General features: G+C 45.4%; 1 protein-coding gene across 2 annotated transcripts in view; it reads left to right on the top strand.

Annotated features, from left to right (window-relative positions):
* LAMB3 (laminin subunit beta 3) overlaps positions 1-21,674 on the top strand; it is a 66,041-nt gene that overhangs the window by 38,611 nt on the left and 5,756 nt on the right. For both annotated transcript variants that reach the window (XM_077334861.1, XM_077334862.1), the window contains 11 exons: positions 15-135; positions 730-918; positions 2,329-2,484; positions 5,658-5,851; positions 7,187-7,298; positions 9,318-9,690; positions 10,803-10,963; positions 11,754-11,962; positions 13,317-13,520; positions 14,243-14,387; positions 19,709-19,916. In XM_077334861.1, the coding sequence (XP_077190976.1) occupies positions 15-135; positions 730-918; positions 2,329-2,484; positions 5,658-5,851; positions 7,187-7,298; positions 9,318-9,690; positions 10,803-10,963; positions 11,754-11,962; positions 13,317-13,520; positions 14,243-14,387; positions 19,709-19,916 (2,072 nt within the window). The remainder of the gene's footprint in view (positions 1-14; positions 136-729; positions 919-2,328; positions 2,485-5,657; positions 5,852-7,186; positions 7,299-9,317; positions 9,691-10,802; positions 10,964-11,753; positions 11,963-13,316; positions 13,521-14,242; positions 14,388-19,708; positions 19,917-21,674) is intronic.

Here is a 21,674-nt window from a genome sequence, read left to right as displayed (position 1 = left end):
GTCTTCCGTTCTAGGTTCATGGACACTGTGTGTGCCAACACAACACAGCTGGTCCCAACTGTGAACACTGTGCTGCTTTCTTCAGTGACCGGCCATGGCGACCGGCTGAAGACAGCAACTCCAATGAATGCCACAGTATGTATATCTGGCAAAAATTAGGTCATAAAATCACTTTTAGAAATAATAACTAGGTTTTTTTAAAGACTTGGGTTTCTCCTTTTCTGTTAGCTTATTGAAAATTGTGCTGAGGGAGTAGGTAAAAGAACCCTAGAAAAATATTCAAATTACGGGCAAACCTCAAAAGATAGTGGAAAGGCAAGAGAGGAACAGAGGGAGTTTGCCATTGGCTGCTTCTGTGAAGCAACTCTGGGCTCCGCTGGAGGTCTCCCTTCCAGGTACTAACCAAGGGTAACCTGAGTTAGTTTCTGAGATTGGATGAGATTGCGCTAGCCAGATTTTATTTGATGACTGTTAAGATATTTATGTTATTTTAAAGCACTGAATATGATTATTCTTACTGCTTGAATGAAGAGTGCAGCAGAGACCCCCCCCCTCACAGGCCAATAGACAAATAAACACACCTTCCTCTATTATTACTAGAATAGACTAGATAGATAGAAGATAGATAGATGCTTGTAGTAGGATTTCATGTGGGAGACCAGTGCACCATCTACTGGTGTGCAGAAAAATATACACCATTGGCTTCCATCTATATTTGCTTCTCTCCAGGGTGTAACTGCAATGGTCATTCCAACAAGTGTTATTTTGACCCTGCCGTGTTCCAAGCCAATGGGGGAGTGAGTGGGGGCGTGTGTGAAGACTGCCAGCACAATACAGCCGGGAGGAACTGTGAGCACTGCAAGACCTATTTTTTCCGTAACCGGCGGTATGACCTCAGCCACCCTGAAGCCTGTCTCCGTAAGTGCGGCATTTGGCATTCTCTTTTCCACCACACCAAACTTGTTCATGTATGTTATTTTGATTGTTCATGTTTGTGCCATGAGTATTGCTATAAAAACACAAAACGTTGTTCCAAAAGTTCACATTCTAAACCAGTGAATGTTAAAAGGGGCCAATAAAAGGCAAGTATACCAGGATATCAAATCCAGTTAAGAGTATATTCATAGACAAATATTTATGTTTTTAAAACCAATTTCATCTTATAGCCCCCCCCCCCATTCCACCCAAATCAAAACAAAATTGTAGTTTAGTAGAGTACTGTGAATTCTGTTAGAACAGAACTATGTAGCCATTTCGGGGACTGGATCAGGGAAATTGGGGAAACCTGTCATGTGGAGGCCCCATTGCAGCTGTGCTTTATCTGCAATTGCACCAGCAATGGGGAAGACATCGGATTCCCATCTTCAAGTAGAAAACATCATTGTTAAGAACTTCCCTATTGCTAGCTAACTCTCCCTGTCTTCTGTCAGAGTGCTGGATCTGCCTTGCTTTTTCTGCAATTGTGACGTTTTCCAAGGAAGAAGTAGATTATAGGTGTATTGGATGGAGTTTAATGTTTGAACCCTTGCCTCCATTTCACCATGAACCATTATATCTGGAATATTTCAGCTCAGTGCTGGTTTTAAGTAAGCCATGGATTCAGTGACCGAGATGAGACTAGCCTCAGTTCTTGGTGCTCTGCTTCTGTAAAATGAGTAACAATTTTCTAAATACTTCATTCTCGAATAAGATGTACAGCATATGCATGCTGCATTTCAGAAGAAGAGCCAGTACACGTACATGTACCTTGACATGTATCTAGTCAATAGCTGAATTCACTTGCTTGAATTACTTGCTCTGTGTTCACTTCTAGTTGTTATTTAATGCTCCTGATACTGCTGTAGTTTGAGAAGGTGTGTCCTCTTGCAGGTATGGTTTGGTGCAGGGGACTTGTACGTGCATACAAAAGACATGCACCTTAAATGAACAGAGAACATTTCCTGAAGTTTCTAACCCCTTAACATTCAGCCCGAACAGGCATTGCCCCCAGGCTCCTCTAAGGCAGGGGTAGTCAACCTGTGGTCCTCCAGATGTCCATGGACTACAATTCCCATGAGCCCCTGCCAGCATTTGCTTGCAAACACTGGCAGGGGCTCATGGGAATTGTAGTCCATGGACATCTGTAGGACCACAGGTTGACTACCCCTGCTCTAAGGAACTGGAATTATTTATTTCTATCATTGGCAATCCTGTCTAAAAATGAATGGTGTATAATAAAAAAATTGATGTGCTCAAGTAAACCCTCAGGCTATTTCTTGGTGGCATCTGGTGCCATCCTTTGCTTTAACCAGCAGCTTCTAAAATGGTCATGACGTCTTCTGTTTTTAGCTTGTGAATGTGATCCAGATGGCACTGCTCCTGGCTCCAGTTGTGACCCTGCAAATGGCCGCTGTGTCTGCAAAGACAATGTGCAAGGGGACCGTTGCCATCTTTGCAAACCAGGATTCACTGAGCTAGTCAACTCTAACCCCAAAGGTTGCAGAGGTTAGTAAATCCCCAAGGAGATCAGAAAAGGCAGATGTTCTAGACAGAGTACTTGCTAGATGAGCAGACAAATCACCTCGTAAAACAATGACTCATCAGAGGCCAGCAGTTAATACGGAGCTGCTTAAGAATGCTTGACTAGGAGGCCATGGAGGAGATGGCCTTTTCTGTGCTCCAGCTCTAATTTGAAGCATTTTGCCTTTTGGGTCCTAAACAAGCAACTGGTTATACGTAGAGATAAGGTACAGTGGAGCCAATGCAAGGGGTGCACGGGGGTGGTGGTGGTGGTGGTGGTGGTGGTGGTGCAACTGCCCTACTCATGCTGTTTCCCCTGCAGACATTCTCTCTGCATTGCATTAAGCCCCAATTAGACAGTTAAACTCAGTTTTCCATAAGCAGAACTTGGCCCCTTTTCATCCAGTCCACATTTTTACGGCTCCAAGTTGTCGGTATTGCAATACCCTTAAAATGAATATTAGCTCTGTAATTTTGAGAGAGCCATACTGGCAAAGTAAGGATATAGCTATGCTTTATTTGAATGGAATATTACATCTCAGCCAGATATCCATTTTAGGAAATCAGTTCCCAAGTCCCTCCTTCCCCAGAAGCATGCCTAGTCTGACTTTTGCCTGTTAGCCACTTATACTGTTTCTGCATGACATATTAGGCCTCGATCACCATCAGTGTAGTAAAAAAATGCTCTCCATGGCCCTGTTGCAGCTCCACAGTGCTGCTATTGGTTGGCAAACAGGAGCCGCACTATGGAGCTAGGGGATAGCTGCAGGGAGCATTTTAAAAAAGGAAGAGTTGTGCAGCCTCATAGCCATGCTGGTTACAAAGCCAGTTACAAAAATGGGCTGAAGGGTCAAGCATCGAAAAAGGCATATATAATACTTTTTGCCAGCAAAGGAGCCACAGAGTGTGGGAACTGGGGAGCATCACTGCTCTCTCGGGGGGTTCCTGTGGCTCATCGTTATTCTTTGAGATAATCCCTGATGCTGATGTTCCAATGGGAAATGCATATTTTTATGAAAAGCTATGACAATCATTCAGGATTTCAGTGTATTAGTCAAGCACAAACACACACTGGAAAAATATTATTATGGCTTTGCTGAATTCCAGCCTTAAAACAACAACAACAAAACACCCAGGATTATTTCAGACTTGGAAGGAGGGTGTGTGTATCCTCAAATGGCACTGGAAAATGATTGTTAGTTTTCACCAAGGGACCATGATTGAAACAGCAAGAACCAGGGTGGGAAGTGTGCACTTGGCTATCATTTGCATCTGGGGACAAACGGGGGAAAGCGGGGCAATGGCTCCCTATGGGGTTGCAGGAAAAGATTGGGAGAGCCATCCTGTGGCAAAAAAGCAGAGGACAGCATGACATAATGGCTAGGTGAGACCTTTGTGCAGAAGAAGTCTTAGCATGGACATATATGCAGTATGATGTAAAGAAAAATAATAAATTATGACGTTTCCCCCAGGTATGTGGAAGGAGAGAAATTTATATTCCCCCCTAGATTTAACTGAATAAAATTAAGAGTACAATAGAACCTTTAAGACCGACAAAGATTTATTCAAGGTGTGAGCTTTCGAGTGCATGCTCACACCCCGAATAAATCTTTGTTGGTCTTAAAGGTGCTACTGGAATTCTTGGTTTTATTGTGCTACTTCAGACCAACAGGACTACCCATTTGAATCCCCCCGAGATTTGTACAACATAATCCTCATACTCTGTAACTCAACTGCTGAGAACTTTGGGAATTAAGGCTCAATGAAGCTTCATCTCATAAAGAAAATTCTGGGTGGATCTGTCCAGCGCTAGCAATATCAGGGCAAATACTTTTGCATTGATGTGTGCTTCCTGCAATACATATGTGGATGAACTTCAGCTGCTCTCCAGCAGGTGGCAGTTGGTACTTAAGTTAAATTTTGAAGACTTGGCAAGAGCATAACAACAGTAACTAGACTGTAAAATCCTTATTAACAACACAACTCACTAATTTTAATATCAGAAGTGTGATGCACATACCCATCTTCCTTTGCAATGATACTTGCAGTGCCACTAGCTCAATAGTTGTTTGTGGGCAAAGATTTCCATGCAAAAATCTGAGAATCCATTTTGCTCTGTTTAGTTCCTGTTGCCAGAAGTTGCCTTGGGCATATTTTCCTAAAAACAGGAAACTGTGATTCATCTGCCCAGAAATATGTAATTGGCTTGATGATACCATAGTGCATTCTGTCAAATGAAACTGAGCCTCATGATAATGCAAAAGCATCAAACGGGAGACATTTTCTTCTGGTTACACCGGCCCCATTAATAGTCACCCAAATGGAGCATGTTTTATAGGGGGACAATTTCCCCCCAATACAATTCTGCTCCCCTTTCTTCCGAAATTTGAGTACATATCAGCTCTGCTTCCATTTCCTGTGCTAAATGGCCTCTTCAAAGCAAACTAAATTTTTGAAATGATTTAGACAATCTACCACTATTATGCTGGTGACGTGGGAGCTGCGTCTTCCAGTGGAACTTGGGTAAAGTTAGAAGCGTTGGGAAACCTGGCGTATTGCCACACTTCCCAAAACTGATATAGGGAGAAGAGGCACATCCATTGGATCTTCCTTTCTCATACTCATGGAGTGGCAAAGGAAGAAACTGTACAGAAACAGTCCTCACTCTGTCAAAACACTGTAAAAAAAACACCTTTGGCCTATTCAGAAACATTACACAGAGTGTAGTAGACAAAGATGATAGAATTCTAGATTGCAGACAATGAGTTTTATGTGTGTCATGTTTTTATATGTTCCCATACTGAGAAATAATATCCTTCTGTTTAGAAAATGACCCCAGTAGGGAGAGAGTTTTAACATTGCTGTTTCTCTACTACCTGCATTGTTTCTTTTAAATGACCATCACTGTAATCTATCGAGGCACAATCTATAATTTGGTCTCCCTGGCCTACCTCCTCATTGTGCACAATGGGCAAAGTCTATGATATCTCCTGCAATATCTTCCAAAAGAACCAGTCATACTGCCCCAGGCCTGAAAGCATAACATAGGGGTAGTCAAACTGCGGCCCTCCAGATGTCCATGGACTACAATTCCCAGGAGCCCCTGCCAGCATTCGCAGTTTGACTACCCCTGGCATAACGTCTTCTTTGTCTTTCAGATTGTGCCTGCAACGTTTTAGGCAGCCGCAAGGTGCCCTGTGACGATGAGACGGGGCGCTGCTTCTGCCTCCCCAATGTGGTGGGGGACAAGTGTGATAAATGTGCTGTGAATCACTGGAAAATTGCCAGCGGTGAGGGCTGCCAGCCTTGCAACTGTGATCCGCGGAATTCCCTCAGTCCTCAGTGTAATGAGGTATTGACTGTGAAGAGGAGGCTGTGAGGTGCATGCCGTGCTTGAGTGGGGGCCTGGCAGAAGGACATTTTTGGCCAGCTGTTATTTGAAGCATCCCAATCAGGGCCTCGTCCCAGCCTTTTAGGGAGTAGGGAAAGCAATTTTGTTCTATAGCAACCATTGCATTTATGCATTAAAGAGAATCAAGTGGGAAAATTTTCCTTAAATTGTCCCAGCCTCAACTAGATGAGATGTTAGTCCACGAAATGTGGTTCTCCTGGACCGACATGACTACAAGGGGCCACAGAACCCAGCTTGACACAGTGTGGGTCAGTATGACCTCTGCCTCCCCCCATGCCGTTTTTCTGGGCTGAAATGGCTTGAGGGGCTGCATTTGGCCCATTACAGGGCCCTGCATGCCTGTGGGGAAGACAAGCTGCTTCTGGAGAACCCCTAACTGACCTGGGTAGTTTACATCTTGGCAAGGGTTGTGTGTTGTATATTTAAATGATTTCCCATGAATAAAATCCTCTAAGCATGCGAAAGCTGAGCCTATATAGACTTATATGTTTTGTGTGTATATATATGGAGAGATTATTTTAAAGAAGTGGGAATATTCTGACAGGGCCTGCTCCAGATGTGCTCCCTGATGCAACGTGGGGCCAGAGGCACCGGGAGCACAGTTAAGCAGCAGCAATGGCTGGGGGGGGGGGAATTTGGGGCAGGGGGCCCCCACTGCAGGATGGTGGGGAGCAGCATGCTGCTCTCCCACCATGGCAGGGATGGGGGGTCGTCCCTGTCAGATCTGTGGAGCCGGCAGAGGCATTCCTGCAGGGACGTCGTAGGTCGGTAGGTCCTCCAATTATGCATGGGGCTCCGTCCAGCTGGCCCTTGCCTGTGCCCTCGGCAATCCCAGGACTCCAAAAGAACCCACGTTCTGTTAACGCCGGTCTTCCAAGGGCCTGGGCTGTGACACGCCCATGCTAGGGTCAGCATGTACATTCTCAGGGATTTTCCCCAATGCCCTGCTGCCCCCTGCACGGGTGTTCCAGCCCGTGCATAATGGGTCTCTGTGAAGAAAGGGCACCCATGCCCTCCCAGCTGTAGTGGTTTTTGTGAGTACTATCCATGGGCAGGCATCTCAGCCTGATGTCTAAAGCAGCAGGCTGCCTGGAATCCTTTACATCAGCCAGTCTTCTTGGAAGGGGTATAGTAGCCCACCTGTTTTGTGGTTTGGCCACGGAAATCTCTTCTGGTCTAGTCAGTGATCTTCCAAATTAATAACGCCTGTTCTGTGGCATTATGTCTATTTCTGACCGCTTGTCTCTCACTTTCTCCCCACCCCTCTTGCTGCAGTTCACAGGGAAGTGCCCATGCAGGGAAGGCTACGGGGGCCTGACATGCTCTGCTTCTGAAATACGGTTTTGCCCAGAGCAGACTTATGGAGATGTCAGGACAGGATGTAGAGGTAAGGGATACAGGTTGCATTCACCTGGAAGCCACTGGATATCTTCTCAAGGATTATGGCTGTCTTGCTGCTCCCTTTACATAGGCACAAGATCTTGCTGTTGAGATTGGGTAGCTTTTTTCTCTTTCAATTCTTGCCATGCATTGGTGAGACTCTGCTCCCTTTATCTGGCCTATTTAAATTCCCCCTGTTATTGCATAGGATAGCATTTGAAAAACATTTTTTAAGTAGAATGTTGGAACTTCCTGATTTCTTTGGAGTTGTGGAGAGTTTCTCTGGAACTGTGAAACAAGGAAACTTGGTATACACCAAGGGCATTTTCCCAACTGCTTCCCATCCTTGTTCCTTGAAACCTATCTTGCCCCTTAGGAGCCTGGCTTAACTTCTCTGAAAGAGCAGGATAAATGCCACAGATGCTTCAGGGATATATATCTTACTAGTAATTAAGCCCATTGTACCCAAAATACAATGGGCTCTAGAAAGCGGGGGTGGGGGGGGGGAAAGGCGAGGGCAGCGTTGTGAAAGAAGAGGTACCTGAAAGCGGAGGCATTGTCGAGGGCGGTCGGCAGCAGCAGCGGCGGGACGTTCTTTTTTCGGCGGCGGGGCAGTAAGTAGTGGAGGAGGGAGGCCGTTGCTTCGGGCGGCGGCCCCCAGGCGGTCTGGCGGCGTGTGCAGCGGCGGCTCGAATGTTCCTAATGGCATGTTGGGCTGCGGCTCTGTAGGGCAGTGGTCCCCAACCTTTATTAGGCTGGGGACCGGCAGGGCTTCGGGCCGCGCCCGCGGGCCGCACCCGCGGATCGGGCTGCGCCCGCGAGCCGCACCCACGGATCGGGCCGCGCCCGCGAGCCGCGCCCGGCCGCGCCCGCGGGCCGCACCCGTGGATCGGGCCGCGCCCGCGAGCCGCGCCCAGCTGCACCCGCGAGCCGCGCCCGCGGATCGAGCCGAGCGGGCGCGGCCTGCACGGGCGCGGCCCGGCCCTGATTCCCTCTCGGGCAGCATCGGCGGCGGCCATCTTCTTGTTGGGCGGGGCAGCGGCGGCCATTTTCTTTGTTGTGCGGGGCAGGGAGTCTCCGGCAGCGGCGCTCCGCGCTGCTGGCGGGGGCTCCCTTGAGGGGAGGCAGGCGGCTCCAGGGCGGCATCTTCTCTTGTTGTGCCGGGCAGGGAGTCCCCGGCAGCCGCGCTCCGCGCGACTGCCAAGGGCTCCTTAGAGCGGAGGCAGGCAGCTCCAGAGCGACGTCTTCTGAGCGGCGGCCATCTTCTTGTGGTGCCGTGGGCTCCCTGAGGCGACGGGCTGACGGCTATCTCCTTGTTGTTGCGGGGGCTCCCTCAGGAAGCGGCCTGACGCGGCGAGAGGCGCTTCGCGCCTCTCGCCGCATCAGGCCGGGAGCAACTGCGAGCCGCGCTGCGCGCGGCTCGCAATTGCTGGGGCTGGGAATCAGAGGGAGCAATCGGCAGGCGCTTCGCGCCTGCCGATTGCTCCCTCTGATTGTCTGTCATGAGGAAGGGTCCAATCCGGACCCTTCCTCATCCCGGACGCATCCCGCCCCAGAACCCCTTACTGTTTTATTTAGTCCGTGGCGCCCGCGGCGCCACGGGCGGTGTACAGATTTGTTCTGCTTCATGTTAATAAAACTGTAACACTTTCAAATAAGAGAAATGCTAACTTCAAATATTACTGTTGGGGAGGAAGTGCAGTAATTGCACATGCAGCCCCCCTCATGGGGCAAGCCCCCTCCCCAAAGGACTTTGCAGCTTGGGAAAATGGCACAGGGCAGAAGGGGCCTTTTGCAACTGTGCCATGGTCCTGATCCAAATTGGGCCCTTGAAGTGCTTCAGAATTAAGATCCCACAGATAACTCACAACTTGTATCCTGCCGCAGGACCCTGAGGTACGGTATATTGTTGGGGCCTTAGAAGGGTATACCTTTGCTTAGGGTACACTGTTAGTCTACTACCAGCAATCCACTTAAACATTCTTGAGAGTTTCATGCCTTTCTTTTTGTCTTCCCCACTCAATAGCGTGTGACTGTAATTTCCGGGGCACAGAGGAGGTGGGCTGTGACAAGCTGACCGGCAGCTGTCTGTGTCACCCTGGCTTTACTGGAGACCGCTGTGACCGGTGTCAGCGAGGTTACTGTGGCAACTATGACAGCTGTGAGGCATGCCACCCCTGCTTCCAGGCTTATGATGAGGACATCCATCGGTTTGGTTTGCGCCAGGCCACCTTGAAAAACTCCACACAGTGGCTACAACTGGGAACGCTCAGCTCTGAGTTCAGCCCCCGCCTCTTGGAAGCAGAAGGCGAAATTCAACGCATCCAAGGGATCCTGGGAAATCCTCTTATTACAAAGCAGGGACTGGATCAGGTGGCCAGCACCATTGCTACACTCCGGTAAACACTGTTTTCTTACTTTTTACCTGTGATAAATAAGGGATGCCTATAGGGCCTCAGCCCTGGGGCTGACATTGGCTCCCATTCGCTGCAGCTGCTTCACAGACTGGCAGGGGGGAAATTGGGGGGCTTGCTGGTATCAATTTAACCTTAGAGTTTGGGCCAAATTGTAGAGTGTTGCCCCAGCATGATGACATCACCTCTGGGTTTTGAACATGAAATGACTGTTTTGCCGGGTTGCCAGCTGCAGTTCTTAACACTAGATGCCCATGAAAAGCAGAAAAGAACCCCCTGTATTTTATAACAAAAATTATTTTTCACATGAGCTTGAAACAGGGTCTAAAATTTGTCTTTAGTTACTGGCTATCTTCAGGCAAGTCACTATCTTCTGTTTCATGTGGAAAATGAGAATATGAATGACACATCTCAATTTCCCCCAACCTCAAGGGTACATACTGTAAAATAGCTTACAAATTAAGTTGTACATAGAATCATAGAATCAAAGAGTTGGGAGGGGCCATACAGGCCATCTAGTCCAACCCCCTGCTCAACGCAGGATTAGCCCTAAGCATCCTAAAGCATCCAAGAAAAGTGTGCATCCAACCTTTGCTTGAAGACTGCCAGGGAGGGGGAGCTCACCACCTCCTTAGGCAGCCTATTCCACATAAAAACTGACTATTAGTTTGAATCTGTTGTTTCCCCTTTCACTGCCACTTCATCCTTTGTTTATGTAAAATGAACATTCTCTAGGGCTGCGTGCTTTCTATACTACCCCCCCTTCATCTAACACCCCAGGAACACCTTGCTGATGAAATAGAGGCTACCAGCTCAAGCCCTTTAGCCTAGAAAAGTAGCATGCTGGCTTCTGAATGGAAGCATGGGCAGAGTGGGGTTGAGAGAAACAGAGGGCGAGAAGCTGCTGCTGCTGACACAGTGGGGGGGGGGAGAATCATGTTGGCCCATGAGAGGGCTTGTCCTACCTCCTTCCCCTTCCTCCTGCTGTATGGGTGGCTGGCCATTGCTCAAGCGCTGTTCTTGCCTGTCTGCAGCTTGAGGCACAGATGGACTCCATGCTTGTGTCATGAGTTATGTGCTTTGTTGTATAATTTCAGGCAGACAGTTGCAGGTTTAAGGGCTGAGATACCTCTTATGGATGAAATGTCCTCCTTAACCACAGACATGGATGCTCTTGCTAGAAGCCTACTTCTGATTACCACAGAATACCAAAATAAGAAAGCCCAGTTTGAAACTAGTCGCAGCACAGATTTGTCAGGTATTACGCCTTTTCTTGATTGGTGGTGGGTGCTCTGATGCTGTGAATGGGGGCAAGTGTTTGATTTTAGACAAGGCCCCTATTGCTAATTTTAAATCCTATCCCAGATAGTGAAGAATTGTAAGGGAGTCTCTTTAAGAGCTCAGAAATGGGAGTATTTCACATTTTGTTTTATAGTCCCATGGAGAAAACAGGTCAGAACAGTGATAATCCTTGAATGTTGTAGTACTATGAATGAAGGGATTACTTTTGGAGAATTCTGTACAGTCTTATAAAGCTATATTTCCTAAAATCCCTTGGAAGAAACTGTCCATGTTCACAGACAGTGTTTGGGCTCTTTAAGACTGATATATTTATTTTAGCCCTGAGAAAATGTACATAATCTATCCAGCTCTAAAGGATGTACAAGCTTCTGTTGGATTGGACTGTTAGAGGAATTACTGCAAAAGCTTCAGGGATTCCTTCTTTCCTGGCCCTAATAGAGAGAGAGAGTTGCTACATTCTGATAAAACAAAATGATCACACAGACCCAGAATGGTCACATGTGCATTCAGTCCTCATCTCTTTTTTCTGCCTTAATTCATTCTTTTACAAATCTATGACAAACGGAGACTGTAGATGTCAAAGGTAATTGACGAGGACTTTCCTGTTGACATCCTTGTGATTTAGAGCTCTAGTACATCCTTCTGCTCCCCCCCCTGTAAAATTAAGTACTAAGAGAGTTTGGGAAATAATGCTGCATTTATGAGTCATGGAACCATTCATACTGTGTTTTTCTTTGCTCCCGCAGGAGCATTCAAGACTGTCAGCTCTTCACACCAGACTTCTTCCAATGCTAGCATGCGTATAGCTGGATCTTCTAGGCTGCTGACTCAATCCATGCAAAACAGGGGGGAAATTGAGGAGCTAGAAAGCATTCTTACAGACCATGGCTCAGGACTGGAGGCTCTGCAGGAAGAACTGGCCTTCTCTCCAAACTTGACTCCAGTTGTTAATAAGGTGAAACTAAACCTCTGCTTGAGCCTTGCTAAACTTGGTATTGTTCTATTTGGTACCCAATGAATAACTTGATACCCAATGAAATTTGTTCCTCGTGGTTCCCACTGAGAACTAGCTGGCTGTGGTCTTATGACCCAGCAGATGTTATTAGCCAAGGTCTCTCAATTTTATTCTTCATTTTTGCAGTTCTGACATTGCCATGGAGACTCATACCATCGTCTTTTGTTGCCATGAAAATCACCAAACACTCATCTTACTGTTTTTCAAGCAGTGTTTTCAAATAAAAATGAATGCATTAGGCGGGGTAGTAGGGATGTCAGCAACTCCAGTTACCTTTGAAACTCAGGGACTCTCTCTCATATGTATTTGAGTAATGTTAAAAACAGAGGCAGAAATTTAGAAGGGTGTGGCTTTGTTCTCTCTTAGGGTGTTTAGTTTAGTTGTTGCTATGGCAGTGTTTCTTCAAGATTTATCTACTCAGAATTATTTACATAGTGCTTTCCCCAGTGCCATTGATTTTATTATTTATTTTTAATTAATTATATTTATATGCTGCTCTCCCCTGAGGCTTAGGGTGGTTTACATGGAACTGGAGGAAAAAAACAGCACAAATAACATGATAAGTTGAACAATAGCGATACAGTCATAACAGGAGAAAATAATGGAACAAACATGGTGAGAATGTCCATACTGACGGCCCCATGGGATGAACATGTTGTTGTTGGTTTTCATGCGAGACAGACTCAGGGGCCAATGGAAAGTGATTGAATTCACGTTAAACTCAACTAAAAGCCAGGCAGAAGAGCTCCCTTTTGCAGGCCCTGTGGAAGTGTTTAAGCTCTGTTAGGGCTCTGATCTATTCCGGGAGTTCATTCCACCAGGTGGGTGCCAAGATGGAAGAAGCTGTGGCCCTGGTTGAGGTCAAGCCAAGGATCACTAGGCAGTTGGTAGTAGCAGTGTGTTAGGCTCTTTGAGGGGTGACCAATCTACCCATTTATAAGTCTTTATTTTTCATACCATTTGTTTGCTACTTCATGATCCATCTCTCATTAAATGTGCACAGTTTTTAATGTTAATTTAGAATCATAGAATAATAGAATAATAGAGTTGGAAGGTACCTCATGGGTCATCAAGTCCAACCCCCATCTGAATAAATGGCTTAAACTGGTATACAAGTAACCAGTGGATTAGGAAGACCAGCAATTTAATATATGCAGAACACAAAGTGTGACAATGACATTACATAAAATAAAATGGCCTTGTGACCATGTTAGGATTAATACTCCTTAAATTGTCTGAGATATTTGTCCTGTCAATGGCATAGCTCAATTGATCTTGTGGCTTCTTTGTTCAGATGTGCAACAGCATCAGATCAGAGATTTGCACTCCTGGAGAATGTCTTGGAGATTTGTGTCCTCAGCAAAACGCCACAGAATGTGGCCCAGGTCTGGGCTGTAGAGGGATCTTTGCACGCGCTGGAAGCGCCATACATACTGCCAGGAAAACTGCCCAAGAGATCCATAAATTAAACATTCGACTACAGGAGGCTGCACAGATGGTGAGTGACCAGAACAGAGTTGGGGTGGGGGAATTTGGGATTCCAAGTGACATCACAGAGGGAGAGGGAGAATGCAAGCTGTGTATTGTAAATGTTCTCTGAACTTGTTGATATGATGGTCATGAAACCTAACAGGGAAAAGACATCATCAGTTATTATATGATCCTGATTTTATGGGATTTCTTACTTTGAATTCTTGTACATGTGTACTAGCACAATTCCTGAATGTCAAGCCTTCAGCAAGCAATCTGGGGCTTGATCTCTCCTATACCAAAATGCAGTGTGTGGTGCAAATGACAACATTGCCCTGTAAATCGGCATAATCCAAGGGATCATGATGCGATACTGGAATTTTACAAACCTCAAAGAACAAGTTGCAATGAGTTAGAAAGAATGGATACTTGTATGCTGTGTGGTGATGGTTACAACTCTTTTCCCTTACTTAAAAAAGTGTTATAAGTCTTTTCATGGTGCTTTTTAAAAATCAGCTCCTCTGCCCCCATGAGAGAAGGCTGAGAAATGGGTTGGGGTTGCCCATTCTGGGCTGAAAGATTTCTGGAAATCTGGGAGCAGTTTCTGCAATTTGTAGGAGTGTGAAGTTTTAAAGGTGTTTTGTACTCCATTTGGGCATTTTCTTTTTTCAAGAGAAAAGCCAGTGTAGTCATGTTCAAATAAATAATTAAATATCCTATGGATACTGATTCTGCCTGCCATGTTAACAGATACGATCCGCAGAAGTAGCTGCCAACCAGATCCAAACAAATGCCCGAAACCTGGGTGACAAAATGAGCACAACCAGGACACAGATAGATGGAGACATCCAACGCACTCAGCAGTTTATCCGCCAAGTTCGCAACTTTCTCTCTGGTAAGGTTAGAAGGCTGTATTTAAAACAACAAGTACCTAAAGATGGTGGCAGCAACATCTGGATAGAAGCTGGGGGATGGAGTGTACAATCCAGAAAACTGCAAGAACCTCAAATAGGCATGCTGCAAATGCTTCAAAATGGAAATTCTCCCAGAGGGCTATGCTAGCCTTCGAAAATCAGGGATATTGATCCAGTAATCAAGCATATAACAAAACATTTTATCATAGATGGATGAGAGCTGAATGGCAGTAAGCAATGGGAACTGTGGGTGGGAGATGCCCCATATCCCATGGGTATCTGACAACCAAAGTCTAACTTGACTTTTGTAGTGTCAGATGTGTTTTCATTTTGCATGTTCCCTTTTTTCTCCCTGCTATGAATATGTTGAACTCCCCTGACCTCTAAGATGTTTCAGGGGCATTTTGACCACAAGTCATTGTACTCATTGGAAAGTACTAGAAACCTATTGTGTTTTTGTGGGATCTATTTCTTTGCAAATAACAAATTGAGCAGGAAGAACAGGCAGGCACCCAGGTTCATCTTTAAAGCAGTGACAATTGAACAAAACCAGATAGTTAGTCTTTAGGAGCCCCCTCCCCCATACCCTTCCCCCAGGTGAAAAACTAGATTTCTGCCTCCTTCCCTGGATTCAAATGATGAGTAGAAACCAGATCTTTTAGAAAATCACTGTTCATTTAAACAAGCATTTTCTAGCGATCAATAGCAACCAAAGAAGCATTTTTAATTATCAGCTGAAACAGAAGTCAAGAGGAAAGTTCATCTTATTTAATGACTAAAATATTTTTAAAAGTTTTAATGTCTTGAAAAAATTAAAGAAAAATGTATGTAGTATAGTTCCTTTCTTAAAAAAACCCAGCTTACTTTAGTCTTTTGTAGTTGTAAATTCATAGAAACACAGCCAAAAACGGGTATTTTTTATTGCTCTGTCTTTCATTTATTTGAGATTTCAATCCGTTCTGTGTTTGTAGCAGAGTGCATTATGCTTTTATTATACCTATATATGTGGCAAGCCACATGTTCCGTGCTTTATGTTATGAATGCTACTGTGCCATAATACCCCCAATTTTATTTTGAATAAGACAGATTATTTCAGTTGCAGCATTATTTCTTTATTTTTCCACAGCCCTCCCGTGTGGTTTTGAGGCCGTTTACTCCTTGCCTTTAGATCACTTTCTCTAAAATTATGGTTTTTGTACTGAACAGTACAGAATAAGTGAAATCGTATCACTTATTATGCCAATTAATTGATTAAAATATTAGGAACTATTTAAGGCTGGATAATACAATGTAATCCCTTCAACTCTGACAAACAGCATTATGTTGGCAGACCCACCTTTTTCTACATGTGTCTGTTCACAATGTTTTCTGCCCATTGTCTGATTTCCCTCCTCCATACTGAAATAGAATCCATTCTGCATAATAGCAGTCGGGCTCAAAGCTTTGTTCAAAAGGTTATCAGGTGGGCTACTTCCTGTGTTCCAATTAAAGCATGTGGGAACTCTCTTTTAAATCAAGGCCACAGCTCATGAGAAAAAGCAGAAAGGCAGTATGCTTCTGTAGCTTAGAGAAAGGACATGCTAAGCTTAGAACTGCTTCCAAAAGTCTCCAAAGATGCAAGTCTCTTGGCATTATGTTTTTGCATTGAATCAAATTTTGATTGAATCGATTGACATCCATGATTGTTTTATTAGTTCTATACTGCCAGTAGACCAAATTTATAAAGGCTATGTTGTTGTTGGCGATGAATCTGAACTAAATATCAGTGAATCAGGAATAAAAAACACTGTAAATTGGAGAGGGGCTGTGATTCAGTGGCAAAACATCTGCTTGGTATGCAGAAGGTCCTAGGTTCAATCAACAGCATCTCCAGTTAAAAGCATCAGGCAGGAATGTGAAAGACTTCTGGAGAGCTCCTGGAAATCTGAGTAGACCATACTGATCTTGCTGGACCATTGGTCTACTCAGGATAAGGCAGCTTCTGTGGGAGATAATTTAGTTTTTATTTGTGTTAATTTCAGGTAACTGCATAACTCATTGGCCCCATGACCAGGACAGCTTACTGCTGAGAGCCAGCTTGGTGTAGTGGTTTGTTGTTGTTGTTGTTAGGTGCGAAGTCGTGTCCGACCCATCGCGACCCCATGGACAATGATCCTCCAAGCTTTCCTGTCCTCTACCATTCCTCGAAGTCCATTTAAGTTTGCACTGACTGCTTCAGTTGCTCTATCCATCCACCTCATTCTCTGTCGTCCCCTTCTTCTTTTGCCCTCAATCGCTCCCAGCATTAGGCTCTTCTCCAGGGAGTCCTTCCTTCTCATGAGGTGGCCAAAGTATTTGAGTTTCATTTTCAGGATCTGGCCTTCTAAGGAGCAGGCAGGGCTGATCTCCTCTAGGACTGACCAGTTTGTTCGCCTTGCAGTCCAAGGGACTCGCAAGAGTCTTCTCCAGCACCAGAGTTCAAAAGCCTCAATTCTTTGACGCTCGGCCTTCCTTATGGTCCAAATTTCACAGCCATACATTGCAACTGGGAAGCCCATAGCCTCGATTAGATGCACTTTTGTTGGCAGGGTGATGTCCCTGCTTTTTAGGATGCTGTCTAGATTTGGTGTAGTAGTTAGGAGTGTCGAATTCTAATCTGGCAAACTAGGTTTGATTCACACTCCCCCACATGCAACCAGCTGGTAACCTTGGGCTCGCCACGGCACTGATAAAGCTGTTTTGACCAAGCAGTAATATCAGGGCTTTCTCAGCCTCACCCACCTCACAGGGTGTCTGTTGTGGGGAAAGGAAAGGCAAGGCGAATGTAAGTCGCTTTGAGACTCCTTTGGGTAGAGAAAAACGGCATATAAGAACCGTCTTCTTCTGTTAATGAGAGGACAATATGGCCTAATCGTTAAATAACAGCTGAATCACTGGAGCTTTATGGATTTCTTTTGATTACATGGTCACATGAAACTGCCTTCTTCTGTGCCAGACTCTAGATCTGCCTGGTAGCTCTCCAAGATGTAAGGTACTGGTCTTTCATAACAGGTATAATCTTTAGCCAGAGGTGCTGAGAACTCAACCTAAGATATTCTGTATGCAAAGCACATTATTTGCCACTAAGATGCTGCCTACCCCTTTTTCTTTGGGCCTTGTCCAGTTCCATGGGGAACAAGGGGAATGGCACAGTGGTAGAGAATCACAGCAGAAGTTATTTAATTCCAAAAGAAACATAAGCTTCATGCTGGATCAGAGCAAGTGTTCATCTAGTCCAGCATCCTATTTCTAATGATAGCCAGCCAGATGCATCTGGGAAGCTCATGAGCCTCCCCCAATTTGTCTCCCATTAAATGGTACCCAGAGGTTCACTAGTATTGTGCAGATTTTAATGGTTGTACATGTTTGTGCTTGAAGATCCAGCTTCACTTCTGAACTAAGAATCAGTGTGGTGTGGTGGTCACAGTGTGGGAGACTCCAGGTTCAAATGTGTGGTCTACCATGGAAGCTTGCTAGGTGACTGGGCCAGTCAGACATGCACAGCCTGATGTGAGTGTGAGAGTGATATGGAGGCTACTGTAGGTCCCACTGGGGAGAAAATTGAGGTTGAAATGTAGTCAACTCTTTAAGATGCTGCCCAAACCTCAATCTGTCAGCAGTAGGATTTCATTTCCTGTTGCCTCTATTTAACACTTCTGATTCAAATAAAGAATTATTTGCTGTTTGACAATTTACATTACTTTTTTAAAATCCTTATTACCCACCGGCCATCCTCTTGAGTGTAAGCTTCCTAAATCTGTGGTATATTTTTGTGTGAGTTTCTGTACTAGTGACTTCAAATGGCCTTCTCTCTCAAATCTCTTTTAACTAACCCTCTTATTCCTGAGAACTTTCCTTACTGGAAAGTCAATATCATAATGGACTTTCTGGGTATGTTGAAGTTGATATCACTATGATCTGTAGGGAATGGACAGCCTTCACACCATTTCCTGGGCACCGCTCAGCGTTAAGGGTCACATATCCTCTAATCTATTCACAATACCTCGACCTTTTGACTGTTTTCCTTAGCACTTGTTCCCCCAGCCTTTCTGGGGCCCTCCTCTTAAAAATCCATATATGTTGCTGAAATATTCTCTTCCCCAAGAGGAACTATCTATCTCCTTCATGTGAAAATTCTAGTGCCGCAGAGTAAGCAGGCAATGCAAATACAAGATTTCAGCAGATAGAATGAAAGAGGCACTTTAAGTGGGAGGAGAGGACTGAAAATCTTTAGAGCTTAGAGATGGCAAGGCAGACAGTAATGGGTCTGTTCTCTGCTGCTTTGAAAAATGTATACAAGTGAGGGATGGGGAGGGGAGAGAAGTATTGATGACAGCAGTGTGTGTGTGTGTGTGAGCCCATAACTGTGGAAAGCCGTTATTGAATATCCTCATTTTAATGCCCCATTTAAGCAAAGACTAACTTTCTACACAGTCTTGATCCTGATAATTCAGGGTCATGACATGCAAATGAGGGAAAGTAATCCACCATAGCTTTTTAAAATATGAAACACAACTTTGGAAGGGAGAGAATTTGATAGGGAATGGGAGGGAGACAGTGCTGAGCCATTTCTTCACTGGGCCACTTTTTTTGTTCCAAACCAGCTGCCTGCCCAGAAAGTTCCCCCAAGGGTTTCTTATGCGAGTTTATTCTTGTTAACATGCACTTGGAATTGGGCACATAAGGAGAGCACTAAGCAGGCCCTTCTCCAGCTGGCCCTTCACTCAAATCACAGCTTCCTAACATTGTGTTTCATGTTAAAAAAAAATAGAAGACTGTCAGTGGTTTCTTCTATACATCAATGGCAAGCATGTAATTTGTGCATCATGGCAAGGTCTGTATCCTTCCTCCTAACTCTCCCAAGTGCCATTCTGCTCTCAGGCTCCCTGCATGTTCTTGTCCTTTTTAGCTTTGAAAGAGTGGAACATACTTCTCTCTGCTCTATAGATCCAAATTAGATATAGCAAGAACTTATTTCTAGTGGTTTTATCCCCCCAAGTAGCTTGTATTTATCTGCCTTTGGAAAGGCTTCGTAACCTGAGTAACCACAGGTTAGGCTTCTGTATGCTAAGTAACAGTATCTGCCAAGACCTGGCCTATTTTTTTTTCCTAGAAGAGAAACAGACTTGGCTGCTCCTAACTATGCAATTTCTATGTCATTTGATTTTATTTATTACGTAAGTTTCATAATGACTTCTGTATAATATGAGTGCTTCTTATGGAGTTGAATGGAAGATGTAATTTCATGGGCACTTTACCTGACTTTCCTTTGTAATCTTCATAGATCCAGACACTGATGCAGCTGCTATCCAGCAAGTCAGCGATTATGTCCTTTCTCTTCACCTCCCTGCTGATTTTGCCATGGTTCTCCGAAAGATGAATGAAATCCAGAACTTGGCTGCAAAACTGCAGTGCCCCGAGAGCATCATTGCCCAAACAGCTGGGGATATCACTAGGGCCAAACGGCTTCAGCAGGAAGCTGAAGAAGCCAGGTAAAGGCTCCATAGGCAGGACATTGCCAGGAAATGCCCCCCACAGGGCGTGGTTGGTAGCTCTTACTACAGGGTTTGGATGGGTGGGAGGGGGGAGGTTTATAGTTTGGGTGTTTGTGGCCAGTATTGTTTTACTATTTATACTATACTGATGTGTATTTTATGAAGGTTTTAAATATTAATGGTAAATCACCATGAGCTGGCAGGGTCCAGGAGTGGCGATGAATAAATAAAAATATAAATAAATAGAGGTTTGGTTGCTGTGCCTCATGGACCCATTATGCATGGCAGCAGCCACACTCGACTGCTGCCAGCATTGCATCAAAGCTGCATGCCCTGGTGCTTCCCGTGTATGCACAGGGCTGGAAAGCCCAATACGCTGCCTGGAAGTGGCAGCAGTGGGGGGGGGGGGGAGAGAGGGGTATGGGACCCCCACCGCACAATGGCGGGGAGCGGCATGCCACTCTTCCACCAAGGTGAGGGTGGGAGGACTCCCTGGCCAGCTTTGTGGCTCCGCAGGGACACCGTAGGTCAGAGGAAGAGCCAGGCCCAAAGGCTCTCCCGATAATGCACGGCATCTGCCCGATCTAGTCCCCGTGGCATCCCATTACCTTGGGACTTCTGGGGTGCTGTGCTGGGCTAGGGCTGGGATAGTGGCAGCATTGTGCCCAATTGGGGCTGCCCAGATACTGCCACCTCGGATTACCTGCCCTTTGTATAATCGGTCATGAAAGGGTAATGAGAAAACTCACACATAACTTCAATAATGTTTGGTTTGAGCCTGTGAATGGAGGGAGTCGGCAGTAAGTGGCCACGTGATGGGGGGGGGGCAGTTGTACTGCTCCTTTCTAACTGATTATTGTTCTTCCCTTTGGCAACACAGCAGCCATCTGAGAAGTAGCTGTGCAGCTGGCCCTCTCCTCCTCAGGCCATCAGCCATTGCAGCAGTATGGGAAGATGCCACAGGCATGGAGAAAATGTGAATGGGGCTTCCTGTTAGGTTTTCTCCACTGAATATAGCTTAGTATGTACATTTCCCCAAGTGTTTGAAGCTCTTCAGAGGCATCATCTCAGAAATCCTGACACCATCCCAGTTAGGCGGGCCAAGATTCCCCACAGTGGATGGGAAAAACTGATATGCAAAGCTGTGGGGGAAATAGTGGCTTGCCATTAGCCTCCTAGTGGTGACTTATGGCTGAAGGCTCCAACAGATGCTGAGAGTTTGGTGAATCAAGTGTGCAAAGACTGGCTTTGGACTGGGTCCACAGTGCAAGTGGAGATGATCAGGACCTTCCTTACTACGCTATTTTGATAATATGAAACACAATATGAAAACATCCCTGGAGAATTATTTGTTCTGTTGGGCTAAAGTCACCCTAATGGGGCAAATAATATCTCTTCTGTTACAACCTGGAGCCTGTATGTGAACCAGGGACTTCCTGTCTCACTGGTAATTCTCATAGCCCTTAGATACTATATATGAGGTGAGTTACTCTCATTTTTGAGCAGGTAGGGGTGGAATATTTTTCAGCCCCCTTTTTTCCATTGAGCATTCAGTGGACATGTAAGGTAGCAGGTGAAAACTTGCCCATTTGTGCTGCTTAAAAGTCTTGTGTTCTTTTGCTCTCACATTCTTTTAGATGTTCCTTAGGGGGGAAATATATGCCACCTTCACAGACCACTTCTCAAGGCAGGCCCCTGCTGTTGCTCAATTTTCTTAGTGGGCACCTTGGTCTCCTTCCCTTTTATAATGAGTAA

The sequence above is a fragment of the Paroedura picta genome, chromosome 4 (assembly GCF_049243985.1).
Source record: "Paroedura picta isolate Pp20150507F chromosome 4, Ppicta_v3.0, whole genome shotgun sequence".
Lineage (NCBI taxonomy): Eukaryota > Metazoa > Chordata > Lepidosauria > Squamata > Gekkonidae > Paroedura > Paroedura picta.
Note: the sequence above shows the minus strand (reverse complement) of the source record. Positions and strands in the feature narration are given on the sequence as shown.